Source organism: Haliaeetus leucocephalus, unplaced genomic scaffold (assembly GCF_000737465.1).
Source record: "Haliaeetus leucocephalus isolate CR32 unplaced genomic scaffold, Haliaeetus_leucocephalus-4.0 Scaffold178, whole genome shotgun sequence".
Taxonomy (NCBI): Eukaryota; Metazoa; Chordata; class Aves; order Accipitriformes; family Accipitridae; genus Haliaeetus; species Haliaeetus leucocephalus.
The window spans coordinates 967168-991748 of NW_010972614.1; the positions used below are offsets into that span (position 1 = coordinate 967168).

General features: G+C 39.3%; 1 protein-coding gene across 2 annotated transcripts in view; it reads left to right on the forward strand.

Annotated features, from left to right (window-relative positions):
* Nucleotides 1–24581, forward strand: part of MAPK10 (mitogen-activated protein kinase 10) — an 86057-nt gene that overhangs the window by 13902 nt on the left and 47574 nt on the right. For both annotated transcript variants that reach the window (XM_010564425.1, XM_010564426.1), the window contains exons 3-6: nt 17986–18115; nt 20460–20518; nt 22084–22222; nt 23462–23627. In XM_010564425.1, the coding sequence (XP_010562727.1) occupies nt 17986–18115; nt 20460–20518; nt 22084–22222; nt 23462–23627 (494 nt within the window). The remainder of the gene's footprint in view (nt 1–17985; nt 18116–20459; nt 20519–22083; nt 22223–23461; nt 23628–24581) is intronic.

Genomic DNA, 24581 nt, shown 5'->3' on the forward strand with positions numbered 1-24581 from the left:
GTGGAGTGCTGCTGGCTCTGGTGGGGGAGGTATTTTGCCCTGCTCATCTTGTTCCTTTGCAAAGAATAGCCATGAGGAGTGCCTCCATGAAAATAGTGGAAAAAACCTAGGTTGTAGTTTCTTTTAGATCCAGTGGCTCTGTTTATACTTAATGACTTGTTGTTCGGGAAGCATAACAGATCTGGGATGCAATTCTGTCTCTTAGTGCCAAAATTAGCAGAAGTGTAGGAGCTGGATGGGTAATTTCTGATTGTTCCTTCTACCGAGGGCAGACAGAAGTAGGATAGCTCAGAGTGGTTTAGGCTCAGACCTCTCACAGCATGCACTATTTCTGGATTTTCCTTCCAGATATTTGTAGGTAAAAGGACACTACCTGTTGTCTGGCTGGAGTGACGGGCTACCCAGCTACTGGAGACAGCTTTAGTGCATAGCGACATCTGGTTTTATGGAGTGATAAAGGTAGAGTATTATTGGTAAATGCTAACTACCCTTTCAGGACTGAGCAGCTGCCAGCAGTTGCAGCCAGTTGCCTGCTGCTTGACTGGTCTAAATTTTTGCAGCTTGGCAAGTGGAGTCCATGCTGTCTTCCCCACACTGGAAGAGCTGCGCTGCTGGTGACTTTTCTGGTTTGTCAAGTACTTGGCCACACAACTGTAATTCCTACATCTTGAGGAAAAGGGGCCTATTTAATAAGAGATTTTTCAATCATTTGACATCAAATGTCTCAGTACCAATCAGGTGCAAGATATTTCATGCTAAGGACTGCCTCAGCACTAACTTCAGGACCAAACTCCACTTGCTAGCAACAGCTTCCCTCTGAACTTGGATGTGGGACCCCATGTGCCCAGCATGCTGGCTGCCGTAGCACCTTGCTGGATATACTTGGACAGGCAAACTGTCTGCAGCCCAAGAGGTAATTGTAGAGGCAGAGGGAGGTGGAGGAGAGATATGATGTTTTTCAGGCTGCTCTGAAAGCTGGTGTTGCTGGGTTCCTAGGCAAAGCCACAGAATACTGAAATCTTTCTCACAGAATTCTATAAATAGATGTCAACATAAGCAGGAGAATTTCGGTGGAAAATAATTCATGCCGTGGAACAGAAGCAGGCACGGGAAGCAGGGAATGTGGTTATGAAAGAAGTTGGGACTTGATTCCACTTGATTATTCTGAAAATTACATCAAAGACAAAATAATTTTCTTGATATGGAAGTATTAAAGAAAGATATTAAGGTCTTCAGAAGACAATAATTTATTAAATTTTGTGAAAGTTGTGATTGTGCCCATGTGAAATAATTATAAACTTGGTGAGAAAGTGGTATTGGCTGTAGACATAGTGCATTCGGTATCTTCAGAAATTAATTGTAGGAGCTTTCAATGGGATTTGTGCTAACTGTGTTCACAAGATTATTTTTGCCAGCAGGAAGAAAGAAAAAGCTGCTTGGAATCTCTTGAGCAGGGAGGTTCCTCTTCACTCTGCAAAAATTACTCGTAATGCAAGTGTAGGCTGTTTGCTTACTGTACAACACACTGAAATCTGTGAGAAAGACTATATAGGGTGCACTTGCATAAAATTATGTTGTTATAGGTGTGGTGACAATGGGACATAGCTGAAACAGAGCTTGTAGTTTATTAGACCAAGCCGTAGTTGTAAAAACTATGCAGGCTTTTAACCACATGAATTGATCTTCAAGTCTGGGATAGAAACAGAAAACGTCAAAGGTAAAATGAGTTGAGAATAGTTTTCTGAGTTTAATTAAATACGTGCCACTTAAACTGCTGAGAGAAGGGGTAGTTGATACCCCTCTGCAATGTTAGAAGGGAGTTGTCAACTACCTTATTTTACAAGGCGGAGGGAGAGAGAGAGAGGGACAGGTCACTTAGAGCCTGCGGGTATGGTTGGTTTAGATGAGGGTGGAGGGAGAGGAGTTCTCACGTTCCATAAAATCAACAGAAATATGCTGATGTTGGAGTGGATGTTTCTTTGTGTTTTAAATGAATGCTTTTTGCCTGGAAGCAAGGCAATTGATCTGTAGGTTTTCTGCTGTGGTTTGCAAGCTATCATTTTTTATATTGCCTGTGATATTTTTGATACTGCCTGTGGTGTTTAGAAAAATGATGTTGTACAGGAATATTTCAAAAAGAATTTGAAGGGGCTGTGATGGTTTTTGAATTTATGATGGAAGCAAGGGTGAAGTCCAGTTTTCCATGGCAGGTAGTGAAGACATCACTTACAGGCTTGAGGATATAAGTAATTAAAATCTTAGAAGCAGCTTATGAAGACATTTGGCCTGGTTTATGACCACATTGGTGCCTATACCTGTGTGCATTATCAGGAGAAAATGTTAGCTTTAAAGACAACTTTGTCTGGGTGAGTATCAAATAGATGAGTCTGATGATGTCTTCCAGCTGAAATCCTGAATGTTTATTTTGCTTTTTTCTGAAGAGTGAAGACAGGCTTTCATGCTGTATGATGTTGGGATGTGGTCTAATGATGTGTAGCTGGACCATGGGAGTGTTAGCTGGGAAGCGCTTTTTGCTATCTAGTTTATTCAAGAAGTTTTTGTGTCTTGGAGTAATGTTTGGGGAGAGGGGAGTATGGGAGCAGGAATGATGGTTTGAGGATAGTTTTGAAGAGTCCTGGTAGCTCTTCAGTGAATGCATTATAAATTTAGAAAGATATCTCATCTGCAGATATAGAGGAGACTATAAATATATTCTTGAAGGAGTAAGTTGGGCAATCCGTTGTGGTTTTATTCTTGGAATTAGTGATTTGATGATATCTTTGAGCCTGAATATGAAGGAGATTGCAGAGTCTTTGTGTTCCCTGTAACAGGTAGAGTCAGCAAGTCAACTGATAGCTTGCTATGTTGCCTAAGGTTACCATAGGTTCTCATTTGCTGATTTAATTGTAGTTTGGCAGTTGAATCCTAAGGAGTGCAGAGTTCTTTCAAATCAGCATGTTGTGATGGTGGTCCTTGTTGTGGCTTATATAACTGCTGATCATAGAATCATTTAGGTTGGAAAAGACCCTTAAGATCATCAAGTCCACCACTAAACCATGTCCCTAAGTGCCATGTCTACACATCTTTTAAATATCTCCAGGGATGGTGACTCAACCTCTTCCCATAGTGTTCAAAGGCTGGAGGAAGAATGCAACAGATACTGTCCGTTACAAGATGTCCAGTATGAAGTTTTTTTTGTTGCTGTTCTCCCTGGAACTATCATAGGGAAGTGTCCTGTTGTGTCATGATACTGGTAATGGGAGATTTGTTAAGATGGAGTTGGCTAAAGCTTGCTCTAATTCTCCATATATTCATGTATTATATATACTAAGACAAGTATTATAGGGAAACCTCTTCCATCCCATAGATCTCTGGTGGAGGTCTGTGAAGATGTGAACATAGTCAATCAATACAACCACTTAAAAACAGATTTTAATTTGACTACCTTCTGTGTGGTAGGTGCCTGTAAATGATGAAGAACAGATCTTTGAGTTTGCAAAACCACTTGAGATCTTTTGTATGAAGGTTATCCTTCAGTTCTGGGTTTGTGTAGCACAACTGACTCCTGGTCTGAGTATAAGGTTCTAAAGTGATATTGCAATGGGAATAATAGTAAAAGCCATGGAAAAGAGGAGCTGGCACTTCTGAGCATAATTAATTCTGAGCCCACACTGATCAAGGAAGAAGAATAGTCTATGCTTTTGCTACGGTGCAGTGGAAAAGAGACAAAGAATAGTGGACATCTCAGTGACTTACAGTTAATGCACAACCTCATTTGTATTGTTTAGCTGGAGACTGGTGTATTACAGTTCTTGAGAGATCAGTATATTTCTCCATCATGACCCTGCTATCCCAGTGATATTGTTTTGCTTTCTTTGTGCCACTGAACTGAAATACTGTATTCCTTGATAGAGGTCAACATTTACGCTTCTATAAACTGGCATAGTTCCATTAAAGTTCAGAGGTGTTCTCACCACAGGATAGATTGCTAATTTTCCTCAGAAGAGGAGAATAAAGAATACATGTGTTTCAGAGGAAAAATGAAGTGAAGCACATATCCAGATATGCCTAGAATTTCAGTGGCCCTGAAGGGAGTGGCAGTGTTAATTTTGTCAGTCCCAGTCTCTCCTGTGAATCAGTACTGAGTGTGTTGTGAGTTCAGTTACTTGCATTTCAGTTACACAGTCACATCTCGCCGACTTTTTGTGCTTAACATTCTGTCAGCTGGCACTGCAGATTTATCCTGTTCTGTTAAAGATTCTCCAAATTGTATCCATTAGTTCAGCTCGTGTTTTCTTTCTCATGTTGTTGCATGCTTTGTTGATGTGCTTTGACACTCCGCTCCTGAGGAGGTTTTTGAACACAACGTTTAGAGAGTTTTACAAGTGGTTTGTGAGAGAGTAATGTAGAAAATAGCTGTCAGTTTGTACTGTGAAGTATTACTGCACTGTTTGTGAAATAAGCATGTAAATTTAAACAAATTATCTGATGTTTCCCAGTGCTAATATAATCTCATACAATGGCAACACTGAATGAGATTTTTTTCTTTTCTCTCCTGAGAACAAGTGGTTTAAACTATTGACAGATTTTTTTTTTTCACTTTGGGAAGTTCTTAAATGTTGAAATACCGTAAGTAAACTCACAGCAAGCTTCAAGCCTCACTTATTCATTTGTACATTGCAGGATTTTTCTTCAACTACCAGTTTGCATTCACATTGTAGTATTCTGTGGATTTTCTAGCGTGTCATTGCTCTGAAATGCCAAAAGTTTAATTGCATATGTTCAGTTAGCCATTGATCACCATCTGATGTACATCTGGAACCACACATTCTGGTTTGTTGTTCTGATATATCTATGCCTTGATTCTTCAGAAAGATAGCAAATTTCCCAGTTGTATTTGGAATCTGGATCACCAGCACGTGCATTTTAAGGTGCTGAGAGACGCCCAGTGGGAACAGCAAAGATTGAGTATCTCTGTGGATTTGAGCTCCAGAATATTGAGTGAAGGTGCTTATCTAAGTTGGTCAGATTTGTGTTTCTTAAGGTGATGTTATTAGAATTTCCATAGTAACACATATTCAGAGACAGTTTGCTTGGGTATGGGGTGAGAGGAGGAGGCAATGTCTTGCAATGCTCTTGCTATGGCCTCAACAGAGAACTTAGAATGGATGTGGAGGAAACTGCTGTTAGGATCATAGAGAACAGCTGCCATATGTCAAACTATACGTAATGCGCCTGAAAAATGAGATAAGTTAATTGTCTTTAAGAATAAGCAGCTTCTATTCCGTGTTTGCTTTCATTCTTACATCTTCTTCTACCTACTATTGTTATCTTTAATGTAAGTGGGAAAAAAGAAAAAAAAAAAAAAAAAAAAAAAGGTATATATCCAGTAGCAGTGCATGAAAGCACCTGGGGTGGAATGAAGACCCATTTTTATATGACAGGGGTACCTGAGATGTAATGTTTGAAAAAGAATTATTGTTCTATCTTTTTTTTTTACATGTAATTACTTTACAAAAAATATTTCTCAATTCTTTTTTGTAATGTCCTTTTTCTACCTAACTGAAGAGATTACTGATAGACAGGAAGCCACCATGTGTTTCATGTTTGTCTTCTTGTGTTTTGTTTCCATTTGCTTGTGCACAGAAATCTCAAATGTAATTTAGGTTCTGGTAATCACAAATGATGTATAATAAAACGTGCCACAGTATGGTCTCCTAGCAAAGAGATCAGAGTCTCTGTCTCTAAAATACTCAGACTGCCTATATTTCTGACTGTCCTTTTTTCTTCTTTTCTCCTTAAAGAACCTGTGTAGTTTCTATGACTACAGTAGTTAAGCAGGCAAAATCTATTCCAAATTTTCTCTCTGCAAGTTTATGAAAAAAAGTGTAAATAAGTTGGTGTAGAAGCTATCTCTGTGCAACCTGTTTTTGTGAACCCTGACAGCGATACTCACTTCACTTGGTCATAAATTACAGTACTGTACAGGCACTGTCAGGCTCACTTGAGAGCAGTGACACCAGGATTTTCAGTACAACTCTTAGGTATAGGGTGGGTTTGTTCATAGCCATGACTGGATAAGCATTTATGATCCTGTTAGAGCCATTAAAAAATTTATCAGCTGTTTGTAAATTCTGTGGCTGCAGAGAAGTAACTGATGTTTGTGTAACTTAAGCTCTTTCTGTGTTGGCTGATTAAAATCTCAATTTAATTTACACTTTTCGCTATCAGACAGTAACATTTTATAACTCCCTTTACAGATGTGAGGCACCTATCTGCTCCTACCCCATCAAAAACTTCCTTTTGGTCACTGTCAGATCTCCCTTTTCTCACATTTGTTCTATCTCACTCCTACGCTGCGACGTATTGGACAGATTTTTTTCAAGACTCTCCTTGCTTCTCCTGTTGTGTCAGGTTGTCTGCCTGGAATTCAATTGCATACAAATTTCAGTTCAAGGAGGAAATCAGGGTTGGAATTAACTATTGTCAGTGCATTGCAGCCATTCCTTAACTGAGTTCAGACTTAACCTTTTATTTCATTCACTTGAAATCCTGTCACCACTGAAATGAAGACTGTTGCATCATCATCACTGATTACCATGTATTTAACATGAGAGCAATTGCACTGAACGCTTCTGTTCCCTCTTAGGGACAAGGGGTTTCTCCCATGATAGGAGAATAGCTGTGACCATATGGAATCAGAGAGGTAGGCCTGTAGGACAGAGCATCCATATAAAAGGGCAGGTATCAAAACAAAGAAGCAATGAAACCAAAAATAGAAAAACCAGAGCCAGTCTGGAAGGAAATGCAGCTCAGATAATTCCATTTTCTTTGTCAGCATGTATTGTTGATATTTATTCTCTGATATTAATGTGGTCTACAGATTTTCATAGTTCTTTACAGAAAGCAACAAGTTGTCCCTTGTCCCAGGACCTGCTGTCCTCAGACAATCATAACAAACAGTGACAGCCAAAAAAATGGAATATAACAGAAGTTGTGCAAAATAGAAAGACAATATGAAACAAGAGCATGTGTATGAAGCTTAGGTGATGTTTGTGAACATTGTGAGACATGTCTGGCATGACATGAGTGGGAAAACTCACCAGAATGGGCAAGAGTTGGCAATAAAGAGAGAGGCAGTTAGGAAGGGAAGCAGAAAGGAGAAAGACTCAAAGGCAGGAGTGAAAGCAAGTGGCAAACAGGACATCGAGGGGTTTTTTGGATTGGTTTTTTTGCTTTTATTCTTTTCTGGATTCACAGCATTACACTTTTCCTTCCAAAATTGGTTGGTGCCCATTTACAAACTGTAAATAAGTTCTGTAGCTCTGGGGCCGCTAATTCACCATGAGCCACAGAAGGGGGTAGGGTTTGTAATTCAAACAAAAATCTTGTTTTAAAATTGTGTCAGAGCATCTACATCTTGAAACTTCTAGTGTAACAGAGCAACTCTGAAAACTTAAGTGATCTTTAATTTTGTTTGTGTTGAACAAAGGCATTTTGGCTTGTTATACAGCAGGTAAAAATATTTTGTATCCTTACAAACCATCAGTTTTACCTCCTAGCATCTTACCTGTGTCAGAGATGTCCCTCAGTATGAGAGACTGTAGATACAGAATTACCCCAGTTGGACGAGAGAGTGCTGAATGAGTTAGAGCAACCTGGGTTGGTTGAGTTACTGTCAGTGTAAGGGCAGGCTGTGGACTAGCCCTTTGGCTGGGAGGGTAAAGGTGACATGTGGCAGCACTGGGTTTCTTCCTTCCCACAACAGCACCAAGTGACATTTCAGCATCTCCATTCTTCTGTTTCTGTCTGCTTAGAATAGTCTTGCAGAGATTGCAGGGTTAGTTTTGGGAAACTAGAATTTGAGTAGCCTTTTAGGGTTAACCTTTTTACATTGGCTTTTTTTTCCTTCCATGATTATCACATTGCAGGTGATGACTAACTGACAATACGTTTTTAGTGCTGGTTGAATTTTGACTTTTAATCAGTTGAGAAATGCAGCAAGAAAGGTTGTGAAATAATGTTTCTTTTTCTCCAAACTGACAGCTTTTGTTCTGTTCGTCAGGCAAGCCAGTAAGTCTTTTAAATTATGACTGTGAGATGGCTATGGAAGATAGTAGCTGTTTTCTGTTTCAGTTTGTAGATCCAAAAATAACAGATTTATCATGTGACTGACAGTTTGAATGTGCTAGGTACTCAACTTCTGCCAGGTGCATAGACTCTGCCTCAGTGTCCGTATTTCCCTAGTCTTGTAAATTGCTGTTAAATGAGGAAATTGGACTTTTTCTGGCTTTGATACTTAACACAACTTGAAAACTGTCCAAAGTTTATATACCCTGCTGAAAGTTCAGAGCACTGAATGTAAGATCTCTTTACCAGATTTAGTGTCTTATACCCATTCTCCAAACGCTGGGCAAACATTTACTCAATATGGTTTAACTACAAATCATGCTTTAACTTCCTTTGTCCGTGTATTTCCTGCTACTGAATATTGATAGGCACCCCCAGCTCTGGTCCATTTTGCAAAATTTTACCTTGCTCTGGCTTTGGTAAATCTTGAGCATACAAAGAGTGAGTAGTGTAGCATACTTTGGAAACCATGAGACTGTCATCTCTTACATGTGTGACATGTAAGTGAAAGTATTTTGGCCTAGAGCCCTTTTAAAGCAGAATGAAAAAAAACTTGGCTTCTTTCACTGACCAGGTTGAATTTCCGAGGCTGGCAGTTAATACAAGTTAGTATGAGCTAGCAGACTATATAGTGAATTAGTGACAGGAGAAATGCAGAACCAGAAAGTACTGGTTTTACAGTTCTATTCAGAAACAGATTCTACAACTGAGTCACCTTCAGAGCCAAGTATAAAGAATTAGCAGAGTATGTACAGATGAGAAGTATGTAAACATACTTCATATTTAGCATCCTCATGAATATTTTAGTCACCAGGCAAACTAAAATGGCACCCATTATGAGAGGTGTGCCAAGCAGCGTGTGAACAGTATAGCTGTTTCCACATTGCCTTTCCTACCATATCCCTGCACCGTCTTTGTGAGTGAGAATGGCCATGGGAAAAGAGTTTATCCTGCATCAACGTACAGAGCTGATCAGTAGATTCCGAAATGGTTCTTGCTAGGGCATCACCAGTTCATGTAATCAGAAAGATAACTAAACTGAAGTCCAGCTGTGGATGAGAGAGTCACAAAGGTATTTTTTTACAGCTTGAGTCAAAAGGGCATAACCTTGTGCATCTGAATTGTCAGCTCAGTCAAGAGGTTTTGGTCTGTGCAAGGTGTGGAGCTTCTCTATACATCTGTACACAGGCTTGTGGTTTGTGGTGGTGATGGAGCTGGAGAGCATAGTCACTTTTAAGAACTACTGGAGATTTTGATGGAAGAGCACTTTGTTTGTGAACAAATTTGATACTTTCACCTGTGTAACTGTTTTAAAAGAAGGTATCAGCAGAGCAGGTTTAGCATAGTAACTGAAAAATTTGTCAGCCAGTAATAGAGGGCAAATTTTACTGCAGACCCTCCTTTTTCTTAATAGATTCCAGCCTGTGATTCCTCTTTCCCAGCAGTTTTCCAAGTGTGTAGCTTCTTTTGCCTCATAGTGAATTATTTTCTTATTTTACAGTTTTACCCAGTAGTATAATTGGTGAAATTATAATATAGCACATTTGGAGCCACCAGTGACAGACGTTGAGTGAACTTTTATTGTAAATATGTTTACTAAAAATAAGCGTTCCAGCCTTTTTTTTCTGTGCAACTTCTTTTACATTGTCTTATATATGATGTCTCAATCATCTTCCTTCAGACAACCCATCTGAAAGTTTGGCGGATGAGAGCTGTCTCAGCATGACCGAATTGTAAAATAGATTTCACAGCTAAGTTTTCAAATCTAGTTGCCCTTAGAAATACAAATTCATTGTGCTTCCCAGTTTATCTTTGCTGGAAAGGGCTGCTTGGCTTTGACATTTCAGGCAATGACTGCAGTATTTTAAACAGAATGAGTAATATGGATTCAAAATTGGGCTGCAGATGTCACGGATATGAAAATGATACTATTCTAATCGTTTATGGGTGACAGTAAAGGGACTGGATGAGTTGTGAGCTTGGACTTTGTGTTTGCTTTTTTAAGAATAAGCAGGAGTGCATTTGGATCTCTGAACAAGTTCTTTAAGATCATAAATACCTAGGCATACACTGTCGCAGATCTGACTGGGGAAAGACTCCTGTTGAAGTAATTTCTTCTAGCTGTGGCAAAGATTTGTCTGTTTGACTCCCATTTCAATAAGTATGGTTACGACTGGTCATGTGAGCAGGTTTTTTTGGTTGGTTGGTTTTTTTGGTCATTTCCATTTTCAGACAGAAATGTGTGTAGAGCTCTTTAAATCACCTTTTTTTTGTTTGATAACCAGAGAGCTTTGGTCTGATTTCTGAAAAAATGTAGCTCAACTAAAAAATATTTCCATTTAACCAGGGCCTTTAGAGAGCTGTATTTTGCAAGGTGGGAAATAGAATAAGTATGTTGTAGTGAAGTGAAGAAACCTGTTTTATAATGCTACAGTAATAATTTCATTGACACTGTAATGAAATGATACAGGAGACATGGACATTTTTAGTCAAAACGTGCCACATATGCTCTTCTCTGTTCTAAAATATTTAATATCTAAATGTAAAATCCATAATATGAATTGGACAATACACTTCTTCATTTTCAGTGGACTTTATTTCAGTATCAGAAATGTAAGTCTTACAAGCAATGTTTGAGAGCAAGCATTTTCCAGTGCAGTACTCTAAATGAAGAGTATTGTGCAAGCAGAGAGCAAGACATGTCTTTTCTGTTTTTAACTGGATTTTGCCTGCCATATATTTATTAAATAAATGAAAGCATGTGCACACTGAACAGTGGGCCTGATTCTCTAAGTTTTCGTTGAAAAGAAACCTGTCTTTCCTGATTAAACACTGAAATGTAAAATAGAGCCACACATTTTGAAATTTTGTCTTAAAATCATCCAGGTTTAATGGTACATCTTTGAAGTTTAAGTGCTACAGAATTCACTATATGATCTTGACAGCAATGTTGAACTCTCATTCGGGGAACTAGGATGATAATCCCAAAAGGTTCAAGCACTTCTGTCCTCTCTCATGTTACTTCATTCCAACACAGGATAAGAGATCACTTGTTGAATATTTGGCAGCAAGTTACCTTGCTTTGGTTGCAATGTTCCCAAAGGCCCAAAGAGGGGACCTGCTCCATTTAAAATGCACCGAGGTGACAGCCTAGTTTGACCTTTTTGTCTTTGCTGCTTAGGTTTCATGTCATCTTGGCAAGTGAAGGGGCTCCAAAGGGCACCAGCTGGAGCACCTCGCTGGCAAGGTATTTGTTGTGGCAGGATGCCTGTGTTTGTCTCTTCTGCTGCACTTCAGCCCGTCCAGTCTCTGCTGCCCCGTGCAGGAAGGAACACTTTGAGATCAATCAGTAATCTCTGCTGTGATGAGGAAGCTCATGGAAGGGCTTGGAGGCTGATTTATTTATTCTGCGAAACATCCATGGCAATAGTAAAAAAGTAAATGATGACTTGTGTTGCAGCTGGGGAGGCAGCTTGATTGTATTTCCTAATCCAACTGTTACCAGCTGGTTGCAAGAAGCTGTGAGCTGATGGAGACTCAAAACAAATAGCTGGAACCATATACAGTAACAAGAAAAGTGCAGCAGTCATCCATTATGAAACTGTATTGGTCTTCTTAAGTATAAGCTCTGAACATTGTCTCAGAGGCCACTGAATTTCTCTGCATTTTGAGGAGAAATAGACCTGATCCGGAGCGTAGAGTAGCCATTCCTGACAACAGGTCTGCAACTCTTCATTAGGGTCATATTGGTGCATCTATGGAGTTCTTTTCTTTTACACCTTTGTCATGGAAAACATTCACTATTTTTAAAGATACTTTCTGGAGAGAAGTTTTCACTCTAAAAATAATAATTTTTTTTTTAATGTTTAAAAGTAATTATTGAAAAGAGGAATATGCACTGTTTATAAATATGAATGTATCAGTGTCTGCCTTTAGAAACTCAGAAGTTACATGTTAAAAGGAGGAAGAAAAAAGGTAAGAATGAGAAGGTCTAATTTCATTCTAAAATTTGGACTGATAAGTGAGGACAACATAAAAAGCAAACAACCAAAACCCACAAAACCCCCTACCAGAATACACCTTAAAATTTCCTTAAAGCAAAATAACTTTTTCACTCTTTTTTGTTAGAGTGCATGCCTGAAATGGGACCTTAAGTAGAGAGAAGAAAAAGCACTTAAAATATTTTATGGTCAAAGTTTCATAAACCATTTTTACAGAAATTCTGCTTTATACAGGAAAAAGAGATTTGGCTCTTGTTCCTAAAAATTACTTCCTCAGAAAGTGCAGTAGTGATAGTTATCTGAAACCAAGGGCAGGGAGTTTGAGGTCAGAGAAACTACTGTGAAAAGGATTTATATATACATCCATCTCTGCTTTTCTTTTTATGTATATGTGTATATACATTTAGATGTGTAACTCTTTGTGTATATAGAATGTGTTCTGCTCCATATGTCAGTGATGATTGTTGGGGATGAGCTATCATTAGCGTTCTTGTTAAGCATCATTTTCAAGGTTACCAGTTCTCTCCACTGATGGAGATCTCAGCACTAAATAACCAGGGTATTTCAAATACACAGATCAGTGCTTTGTTTAACAAGATTGGTTTCAGCTTTCTTCCCTCTTGCTGTGCTGGGATGAATGAAATAAGGCAGAATGCTAATGTCAGTGGCAAAACTACCTTACTTAGAAGGGTCAAGTAACGCAGATATAAATAGCAGTCATTTGTAATAAACAGTTGCAGCTGCAGTCTTTCTGGAGGAAGGCAAAGAGGACCAAAGTTTGTCACTTTAGAAAGAAGATGTAATACTAAGTAGCTTTTCAGAAAGATTTTAATACTATATTTGTCACAATATATCTGTGTAATGATAGGTAAGAGGAATGTTTAGTGTCTTCAGATTTCTACAACATTCGGTGAAGAGACTTTCTTAATATAGAAAGCTGTTTGCTGAGATTGCCAAGAGTCTCCATTTCACAGCCTGCCCCAGGAGGCTGGGAGCTTCCCTTCCGGTTTTGGGTTTCCATTCCATCATGTGAAAGCTAATAATAGTACTTTAATGAAGTAGTGGCTTGAGAAAGGGTAAGCATCTTGAAAAGGATGTGTGTGCCCCATCTGAAGAATCTTGAAACTAAAGGCTACCAAAAATTGCCATTTGTTTTCCTAGGAACCCATCTCTAAGAGTTGCTTTAAAAAAGATATTAGGTTTTCTGTGGCTTTGGCAGTCTATTCTGGCGTAGAATATAATGGAATTGATAATTCTTAAGTTTCATTGTAGATTAAAAGAATTATTCCTCTATGGGAAGAATAATTTAAAGTATTTACTTGGTAACTGTCTGTTGAAATAGAAACTTGGACATGAAACTAGAATGCTTTTCATTGCTTTTTGAAATAGGTATAAAAATGAATGCCTGGACCTTCAAGTGTATCATAACAGAGCATTGCTCATTGATCATTACAGTCTGAACTTGCACACAACATTGGTGGTAAATGATGATCTGGGTTTGTGTGAATCTGACTAGAATGAGTTTCATTTATTTCCTTTTTTTTTTTTCCCTGCTGAAGTCAGCAAAGAGTCATGTTAAATAGCTGTAATTATGTATATCTCTTGGTAGTCATGAATTTATGTTCGCATCTGGCTAAATTTTTTTCACTCTGCTGAATAGGTTTGTTTCAAATTATTTAGAGTTTTAAAAGGCATTTTTAACACTAACGTTTACCTTGCCAAACTAGCTGTAAACAGAATTTATAGGGAAAGAGTTTATTTACTGCATTTTCTGTCTGTACAGCTGCCAGAGATATAGCAGTAAACTTGGAGGATTATCTGAGCTCATGTTGCAGTAAAACTATAATTTTATTACAAGACTGGGGTGAATTACAGCCTTTGTTATAAAAATAAGGCAACTGTATAAATTAAAAAATAAATTCATAGTTGAGCAAGAAGTGTTATGATAGAGTTTCCAGAGAAAGAAGCACAGGCTTTTAGATGCAAGTCCACTCTCTTATTGGAGATCTTGAAATGACTTTCACGCTCAGCCTTTTCAGAGCAGTTCACAGACACTCATTACTCTCTCTCTCTTATTCCTGCTCCCTTGAGTCACCTGTTTATACAGCCACTCTTCTGCCAGTGATTGAAGTTTGTCTTAAGAAGGCTGATATATCATCAATACTAACCTTGGTGTTCCAAGGTAAGGATTTTGTGTAGCAAGCACCAGAGAGAGGACCTACATGTGGTATCTGTAATTTCATTGTAGTAAAATGCATAGTTGGCTGTCTGTAAACAAAAGCTTCTCTCTGGTGAATAGAAAAAAAACATGAGTGCTATTAATTTACTCAGTGCAACGTATTGACTTCTTGAAGTAGTTGGACACCTTCCATTTGATAGAAGACAATGATAGAACTGCAGTCAAGATACAAGGATCTCAGAGTAAATATCCCTGTACAAAGGATTGCTTTAGTTGTTTTATTTTCCTCCATGATGTGTAAAGGACTGGGAATGGATCATAAAAGCCAAAGGCTTAAGAAGCCTATGGTTTTCTGATTTTAGATTGATGCTTTTTTATCTCTTGCTTTGATGGAGAGAGAAAATTCAGAAAAGCAAACAGATCATAGACTGGAGAAGCTGGTTGCCCAGACAAACTTTTGGTGTTACTGTTTTCTAACTCCTAGTCAGTGATTTTATGCTGTAACTAATGAGATTAAAATATGAGAAGAGAAAAAGATTACTAAAATGATTCAAAGTACTCTTACATAGCTCAGGTGAGTCTCATGTAGGCTTTTCTTCTTAAAAGAAGTTGAGTGATCAGGTAGTATGGATTAGCTGAGAGATTTGTCTGCTGAAGTATATGTCCATGAACAATAGAGACAAAACCTTTAACTGTTGAAATATCTTTTTTTTTTTTTAAATCCTTTGGCTTTGCATTTCATTTGTTCAATACTTTCTTAATGGAATTAAGGGGTATTTTAGTTGTGGCCTATATGATGCCCTGTTGTGGCTGAACTAAATGAGAATGAGAGACACAGTTCTGACAGTTGCTACAGGAGGTTTGCTTTCTGCTACGTACTATTAGGCTATAAATCACACATCTTGTTCCTCCTAACGTCAGGTTTAGTTGAGTGAAATTCCCTGGCCAGAATGAAGTCAAATCAGGCAGGATCTTTGATAGCCTTATCATCTGAGCTGCTTCATACATGCTGTAACTAGTTGTCGTGGTTTCAGCCCAGCCGGTAACAAAGGACCACGCGGCCGCTCGCTCACTCCTCCCGCCCCCCTCCGGTGGGATGGGGGGGAGACGGAGGAGAGGAAAAAAAAACAAACCTGGAACCTCGAGGGTTGAGATAAAGGCAGTTTACTGGAACAACACAAAGAAATTGCAACAACAACAACGGTACTAATGAAAAAGTATACAAAAAGAGTGATGCACAGTGCAACTGCTCACCACCCGGGACCCGACGCTCTGCCACTTCCCCCACCGAAAAGAAGAGCCCACCCCCCAGCCCGCTCCCCCTTTATATACTGAGCATGATGTCACATGGTATGGAATAGCTCCTTGGCCAGTTCAGGTCAGCTACCCCGGCTATGCCCCCCACCTCCCAGGTTCCTGTAAAAAATTAACTCTATCCCAGCTGAACCCAGGACACTAGTGAGTGCGATATCTTTGTTTATGCATGTGCCTAGCATGATACTAGCTGGGTCATAAAAGTTATATGCCTTATTAATGAATAAGAAAGAATTGTTACCAAATGATAGAATGGATGATGTTGGAGAGCACCTGGTCCAACCCACCTATTCAAAGCAGAGTCAACCAGCAGGTTGCTCAGGACCACTGGAAGAGTCTGGCTCCATTGGCTTTACTCTCCCAGCAGGTAACTTATGAACAGTGGTAAGATCCCCCCTGAGCCTTCTCTTCTCCAGGCTGAACAACCCCAGCTTGCTCAGCCTCTCCTTGAATGGTAGATGCTGCAGTCCCTAGTCATCTTCATGGCTCATCAGTGGAATTGCTCCAGTATGTCCCTGTCTGTCCTGTACGGGGAGCCAGGAGCTGGACCCAGCACTCCAAATGTGGCCTTAGTTGCACTGAGCAGAGCAGAAGGATCACTTCACTTGACATGCCAGCAACAGTCTTCCTAAATGCAGCCCAGGATGCCATTCCCCTTCTTTACTGCAAGGGAACATTGCTGGCTCATGTTCAGCTTGTTGTCCACCAGGACCCCTGGGTCCTTCTCTTCAAAGCTGCTTTCCAGACTGTTGACCCCCAGGCGTGTAATGGTCCCTGGGATTGTTCCTTCCCAGGTGCAGTACTTGACATTTCACAATGTTGATAATTTGGGGAGATTCAGTATTTATTTTTACTTTTTTTCTGTAAATTAACATTTTGATCTGAAATAGTTTCACTATGAAAATGTTAACATGGAACTTCCTGACAGTTTCAGAATACCTGCAAGGGCACTCATGAGAAATTTTTTTTTTTTCCCTCTGAATATATTTTTGGGAGAAATCCCACCATCCTGCCCCAAATGCCAAGAGTGAACTAAAACATTCTTCACAAAACTCTTCATCACCTTTAGCAAACAATTATTCTTATTTGTGAGATGTATTTGGTGTGTTATTTATGCAGGAGTAGTGTAATTGGAATATTGCTTATTCTTTTCCACCCGTGTGGCTTCCAAGACATACATTGCCAACACTTTTTTACTTATTTAGAGCACTTGTACATTTTTGTTGGCTTTGTGACTAAGCTTCTGATGCTTGCATGCTTTCTGCTCTGTACTTGGTCAGTCAGAATCTCTAAGTGAATGTCAGTGAATGTCTACAATAAGCAGGAATTAATAAGAAAAAAATATATTAATTTTGATGCTTAAAAAAGTAATTATTTTTAGAACAACTAGTGACTTGGTTGATTTATCTTTTAGGAAATACACTGTTGCTTTTCATGGAGTAGCAGAAAACTTGTGTCATGCCTTTCCTCATTCTTGGTAAAAGATAAAATCAGGAAGAGAGTCTGAGGGCTGCCCATTTGGGAACGTTTCTAAGAATTAGTGTGCTTTGCGAAATGTAGAAGTCAAAATTTGTGTAGTCAGATTTGAATCGCCAAAATAAGTGGTTCAAATTCATAGGGGGTGAAGGTTATCAAAATAACTGAAGGTTGTACGAAACATTTAAAAATTAAGGAGAATTTTAGGAGCCCAGCTTTAAAAGCCCACTTTGCCAACCAGAGCCTGTATTTCTTCATGTTTTCAAAACTTTTAACTAATCATATGTAACAATTTTTTTCATTATCAGAAGGAAATGGTAAAGAAATTTTGTGAAATGGTTCTGTTTATAGGTATGTTATTGGAATTGGATGATATGGTCTCAAAGAATGATTAAATAACTTGATTCCATTAGAAATATCATAAGAAAAATACAAACTGCATTTTAGATAAAAGTGGGCAATTGTTCATTGAGCCACTCAGTGAAGGTGTCCTTAATAATGACAGAAAAAACAAAAGCCTCTCCGCTGTACACAATGCACAGAGAGTTGCTTTATGAAACAACTTTTTGTCTCATCCAGTTTTTATTGTATTTTTATTTGAAGCTACTTAATTATTTTTTTCACCCCTTGAAAATAAGTGTTACTTTCTTACAGAACTGGAGTTCAGAAGTAGTGGTGCATGCTGTCTTCTGCGGATGTGGTGGTACATGTTTCCTTTTGATGTCTTCTTTTTTCTCACTAGAAACTCTCTCTCTCCTTCTTTTGTCCCAGTATTTTTCTCAGTGGAAAAAAAAGGCTATAGTAGACTTGAGGCTCAGGAATTTGCCATGAGAAATGCAGGCTATCCTCTAAGATGCATAATCCCTGTGTTTGTAATTACTGCAGTGCTGCATATGATGCCGTCCTTGACAGAAACGTGGCCATTAAGAAGCTCAGCAGACCATTTCAGAACCAAACTCATGCGAAGCGAGCTTACAGGGAGCTGGTCCTCATGAAGTGTGTGAATCATAAAAATGTAAGTTTTCAGTAGGTAACTGGAGAAGCGGTATGTATATTGGTTTGTTAGAAAATGGTTTTGCTGGATAGCTTTTTAAAACAGAAGAAATGAAAAGTAAATTATGCTCAAGGGCTACAGTCTTCCTGGTACTATAAGCCCACATGAGAGAGTGAGGATCTTCCATGTGCTTATTTAAAGGCTATGCCAAATGAGGGTGCTGCTAGTAGGGTTAGGGTGATAGAAGGGGAGAGACCAGAATATGTTCTTGTCGGCTCCTTATCCAGAAATGGATAAGTGGTTGTTGGAATCCTGGCTCCCTCCTCTTGTCACTGGCATTTGTGACTCAAAAGCAGTGCCTCTTGAGTTGAAGTACCCATGCACAAGTGTCACTCACTCCTTGTTCGGGACTTCATCTGAAACCTAGTCATATAGATGCATTGTATAGATTGTACCAGATGAGGGGTCATCCTGGTGAAGGTTGCTGCAAAACTGCTGAAGGAAATTAAGAACCAGAAGCCCTTTTCCATTCTCACGTATTTGTGTGTAAGCTAATGTTGTGGAGCCAGGGACTCTAGAGCCTCAACACATTGTGCCATTCCTTCTAATCACAGTGTTCTTGTTGAAATAAACAGCACTAGCAGGTTCTAGACTTCCCTGCTTCTTACACCCACTACCTATTGTATAACATTTAGTATCCGTAACAAATGAAACTATTCCTACACTGCAGCAAAAGAGTTATTCCAGGGCTGTATGTTAATTGTAACCATCTATCTATTAGAACTATCTGCCTGACACTATATAAGCCTGCTTTTTTGTAATGAGATATGTAGGATTGCCCCGTTGCATTGTCAAGGGATCTCCCAAGGATTTAATTTTCCTACAGTTCCTTGATTTCTGCTGTGGCTTGGTGCCATACCTGTGTGCCCATTCCTTTTCATTAGGAGTGAATTTTTCAGTTTGCTACATGTTTAGTCTTGCAACAGATCCTTCAATGGCTCTTCTTCCTTATGCAAAGCATAAATGAGCTTGAAAAGTGTGATGTAAGGTGAGATTTGACACTTGTTCTCGATCACAAATTCACATGGAAAGTAAAAGGACTGACCCTAAGATGGCAAACAGCAGGACTCGTCACCTATAGTGTCCTCTGCCCCACTTCTGGGCATTGACTTATCCTTATGTTTCCACTGTGTTGATCAGGACAGTACCTGTCTCCCCCCTGTAGACTTGGATGGAAACTACCCTCAGTCAGACCAATGCACAGAGCTTTGAAAATGCGGGGATGAGTGAGTAGTTCTCCCTGTAGGCAGGAGAATGATGCATTCTCACTTTTTATTTTTAATGGACTGGAAAGAGCTGAGGGCAGCAGGAGCGGTATTAATTTTAAATACATAATTTTAAAAATGTTGCATAAGAGCTGATAATCACACCACATTGGTTGGGTCAGAGTTTTAACCTGTCTATAGAGAGAAGTGCAAAGGAAGGAGAGGATTGTAAAGGCAGCTGTGCGGAGGCAAGAATCAGTCAGAGTATGTGGAGTAGACAGAATATTGAACCATTCCTGTTAGAAAGCCTAGAGAGGTGATGGAGGTGTGGAGGGAGACATTCAGATGTTGTCTTCATGGCGGCTGTGCTGATATCTTCTACCTCTATTGCCCACATAGAAGGAAAGCATGGGAAATTCAGGTCCCAGAAGTCAAGTTTTTCCTCTGTGCTGTTTCACACCTTTTTATCAGTGTCTTCCAACAGCCCAACCCATTTAAAAAAAAAAAAAACAAACAAGTAAAAAAGGAGTTGCAGTATGCAAGAAGTTTTTGCCCAGAATGTGTCTACAGTTTTAAAGTGCTTCTACTAAAAAGCAGTACCTCTCACGATGGAATTTGTGTCAGCATGTGCACGTATGTGCCCTGAAAGGAATTGAGGCCATGTCAGAGAGAAGGAAGGTCTTCTGTTTAGTTTTAATAAGATGGTTCTTGATTATTTGTCCCCTCAGATGAGCATTCTTCATATGTAAGAAATTTCTCTCTGTAGCACAAGAACTGCTATGCTAGATTGAGCTGAAGTTGGTCTTTAAATCTGTAACTTCAAAATTTGGAGGACTGTCTCACCCTTAGCATTTTGATTTGTCACGATCATCACTAATCCTTCTCTCGGAAATCATTTCAAGTGCACCTAGAAGAAATCTTGGAGATCTGCAGTATTTTATTTTCAATGTTGCCGACTTACTGATCCATAAAGTGAGAAATGTTACTATAAATTGAGCAGTGGAAAAACAGAGTTTATGCTTTAACACACACTTCAAAATGGGTTCAACTGCTTACATTTATCACTTCTCTTCATCCTTTTGTCTTACTTTGCTTTTCAGATTATCAGTTTATTAAACGTCTTCACACCACAGAAATCTCTGGAGGAGTTCCAGGATGTGTAAGTAACACAGGCAGTAATTAAACTGAAGCTTTAGAGACATGTGGGGCATTATAGTGTACCATGAATGCAGTAACTCAGCAAAATACAAAGGTTATGAGCCCCTCTAAAGAAGATCATGTGTAGTTTACACTGTGGGTAGACAGATATTCTGCACTCCCATTTTGAGAGCAATTTTGAGAATTATAAGGTGCGAAATACTGGGTTTCCTAAGAGCTGTAATAGTGTGCAAAGCCTGCTGGTGGCTTTTCTTGAGAAGGTTAATACGTTCGCATTTGCCTTCACATGCAGAGGAAGGGGTATGAGTAGTTAAAAGGGCCTGCTTTTGTGTTGCTAGTTTGCTAGGAAAATGATCATTGTTATGTGACTCCCTGACGTGTGTGAGGTTTTGAAATGTGGCACTTCATTCTGAAATAATTTCCTATAAAAGAGACTGATGTGAAACATTTCCTCATTTTGTATTTGTTTTGACATAACCTTTGACTGCGTAAAATTACTTGCCTGGGGAACTAGTGCTAGGTGTAGAGGAAAACTAGCATCTCTGCTGAACACTGCACAAACACTGCTGTGCGTAGTATGAGCCTGCCCTGAATGAAATTTTAAATATTCAGTGTTTAAAATAGTTGTAGTCCTTTTATCTTTCAGTCTTTCCCAGATTCTGTATACATTGTATGGAAACGTATTCCCATTCTGTACTCCAATATCAGTAGTGATAACAGACAGATAGCAAAGGCTGAAGTCAGGTGACTACTGTTGTGGTTTTGTTATATGGAATTTCCGCGTAATATTATCACTGCAGACTTGTGCAGAGCAGAGGAGGCAACTAGTGCTGGAGAGAAGACAAGGCGAGCAGCTCACATGGAAATGGAGAGCTAGTGTTTTCCCCAAAGTTTGAGAGTGCTTTAATGTAATGTTACAGTTACGAATCAGTTGTGCTTGTGAGGTGTCTCATAAGAAATGAGCTGATGTGTTTAACGTATTAACTTACCACTAAAGGGGATTGGGTTAACGTCCTGCTGAGGTTGTCAGTGAAGCTTACTTATCAAAAGCACAAGACCAATTAGTTGTAATGAGAATGCAAAGTCATGCAATCTTAGGAGGATTTTTGGAGACATTTCACATGGGGATGCATATTTTAACCTCTCAGATGTCTCTACTACTCTCCAATTCCTACATGTACCGTGGTAGCCATTCCTCATAATGGTCAAAGGCCAAGCAGTCATGTCATTTGGTGCTTGCGGCTCTTCTGTTTTCTGCACATTTTGGTGTTGTGCTGCCTGTTTGCCCAGTGTCTCTGTTGTCGGGAATGCACCAAGAAAGGGCCAGCAACCCACCTGTTTTGCTGGGACACTAAGAGTGGTGTCTCTGCAGTGAGATGGTGCAGTGAGAAATGAACACCACGGTGGTACCATTGTGAGTGGGCCCAGTCTCTAGCTGTGTTACTCCCAGTCATCAGAAATAAAGTGAATTTTGAAGCAAGAAAAGGCATTGTTACTTATTTGAGATGATGCTGTGGTTCCTCTTCAACACAGAAAATAACCCTATGACTTTGCTTTTTCATTCAGTTACCTGGTAATGGAGTTAATGGATGCCAATCTGTGCCAGGTCATTCAGATGGAGTTAGACCATGAGCGAATGTCTTATCTACTGTACCAAATGCTCTGTGGTATCAAGCATCTTCACTCTGCAGGAATTATTCACAGGGTAAGGGGCCTTTGGTTTAAAACTTAAGGCAGCATTTAACATCATCATGAAGAGTTCAGAAGCCACTTGAGTTCCTTGTGTACTGTGGATCAAAGCCCTATCTCCCAGTAAAATGACTGTAAACTTAAGAGTCGTAGTCCATGCCCTTGGCAGAGTAGCTTCATGCTTTTGTTAGGAATGAGATTATTTGTGAACTTAATCAGACAAGAAGGCACTGTGATTATTGAAAATAAATAATAACCGAATAATAAGCACTGGAAATCATCAAAGTTATTATGATCTCTGAAACATGTAGATAAATGTTATTCCTCCTGAAAATGCAGCTGGCTACATCTACCATGCATGACATTGAGACACTTTGAATTGATGTTGTAGTGTGGTCCAAGTATTGCTTGATCAGGATCCACAGAGGTCAGGGCATATGGAATTGGCATTTGCCATCATTTACGTGTGCTAAAACAAATTAAAAGGCTGCCAATTTTTTATTAGAGCCATCCTCTCATTTTGCTTTTCCATGTCAGAGTGCTGTGTCTGGTAAGGATGCGGTACCTGGCTGTGAATGCCAGAGGTAGCGCTATGGGTGATTGTTGACAACAGAGGGAATGGTTCATGTGACTGTGAGCAGGAGGCAATTCTGAATGGATTGAAGATATCCTGAGTTAACTTCTTTATTGAAATGTACTTTTACTAATTTGAGATTTCCAGCTGAAAAAAAAAAATCCAAAAATGTTTCCCTTCCATTATGAAAGGAAGAAAATAAGGGCTTATAAAATGAGTTACAAAGTGGATATTGCTTTACAATATACAAAGGTCTCCTTTCTTGGCATGTTGTATGTTTAGCAAAGGATGATAGATTTGGCTTCCAGTCTCAGCCAGACCCATTACAGGTATCTTCACATGTACAGCTGGAGTGTCTCTATTAGGCTTGCAGCATTAAAAAAAAAAAAAATACTCTAAATGGTACTCTAATACAAATCCTAGATTCTTGCACTGCTAAATGCAATTAGTTTAACACCAGTAGGCTTGGGCTATCCAGGTAAAGCCCCACAGTACGCCAAGTTAGAACATCTTCCAGAAGAGTTTACTAGAGAAACTGTAGCAAGGTTTTGCTGTGTATTTACAAGTAAGTGTCAGAAGACTAAAAGAATATTTGAAGGGTCACCTAAAATATCAGTCCGTATCACAGCTGTGCCTGGCTTTATGAAGAACAGTCATATGTCTTTTCACTATCTTTTGCAGGATTTAAAACCAAGTAATATAGTGGTAAAATCAGACTGCACATTGAAGATTTTGGATTTTGGACTGGCCAGGACTGCAGGCACTAGCTTCATGATGACTCCATATGTGGTGACACGTTACTACAGAGCACCAGAGGTCATCTTGGGAATGGGCTACAAGGAGAACGGTAGGGCTGCAATTTCATAGCAAGCACAGTGTGACCTGAAGTGTAAGGTCTGCCTCTACAGTTGTAAGGGGCACCAGAAGGAGAAAAAGAAAACAATGGGAAATGACATCTTGAATTTAAAAGGCCGGTCATTTAAAGCAGTTTCTCACTGTTGTATACTGCAGCTACAGAATATATTTGGAATGCAATGCTGGTGAATTTATCAGTGTGGGATTGCAGAGTAATGAGAAACTTGTTCTTAGTTATGGTTGAACTTAAATACAGTTAGCTCTTTCTGACCAGAATGTCTTTGGCTTCTGTAGCTATGAAACAGTGTAGGAACCACTGGAATTGCTGAACGAGTGATGTGGTCTGAATTTGAGTCTCGGTCTCTGAATAGTTTGAGGGAAGACGAAGAGGTACGAGCTGAAATAGGGAATCCTAGCCCTTCCAGAATTTCACCAAGTCCAGAGCTAGATCTGAATTTCAGAAATGGTTTCTGTCTTTATGATAGCTTTAACTAAATTCCCAGGTTTTGCTGACAGGTTTCATGTGGTCAAGACCTAGGTATAAATTTTGCAGTTTGAATCTTTTTTAAATGGAAAGTAGAGTTGGAGAGAAGAGGAAAAAGTTGAAGCTAAAACCCCATGAATCTAATTTGTATGTAATATCCCTAGATGTAAATAGGATTTTGCTCTGAACAGTCTGTGAGGGATCTGGATACCTCTTGGTCCCTGGAAAGGTTCTGAAAAGCAGGTAGGGGGTACTCACTATAGAGAAGCAGGTAAAGAAAAATTCACATTTTGCAGGGGATGAAAGGAAAACTTTATAAGTGATTCTCATTTTGTGACAAAACTGAGAATTGCATCCGAGTGCCAGGTGGACCAGGCAGGAAAGGAGGGGATACAACATATAGTGGAGAAAAATCTGTTATGACTCAGATTCTGCTGTCAAAGGCTACCACTTGTCTGTTTG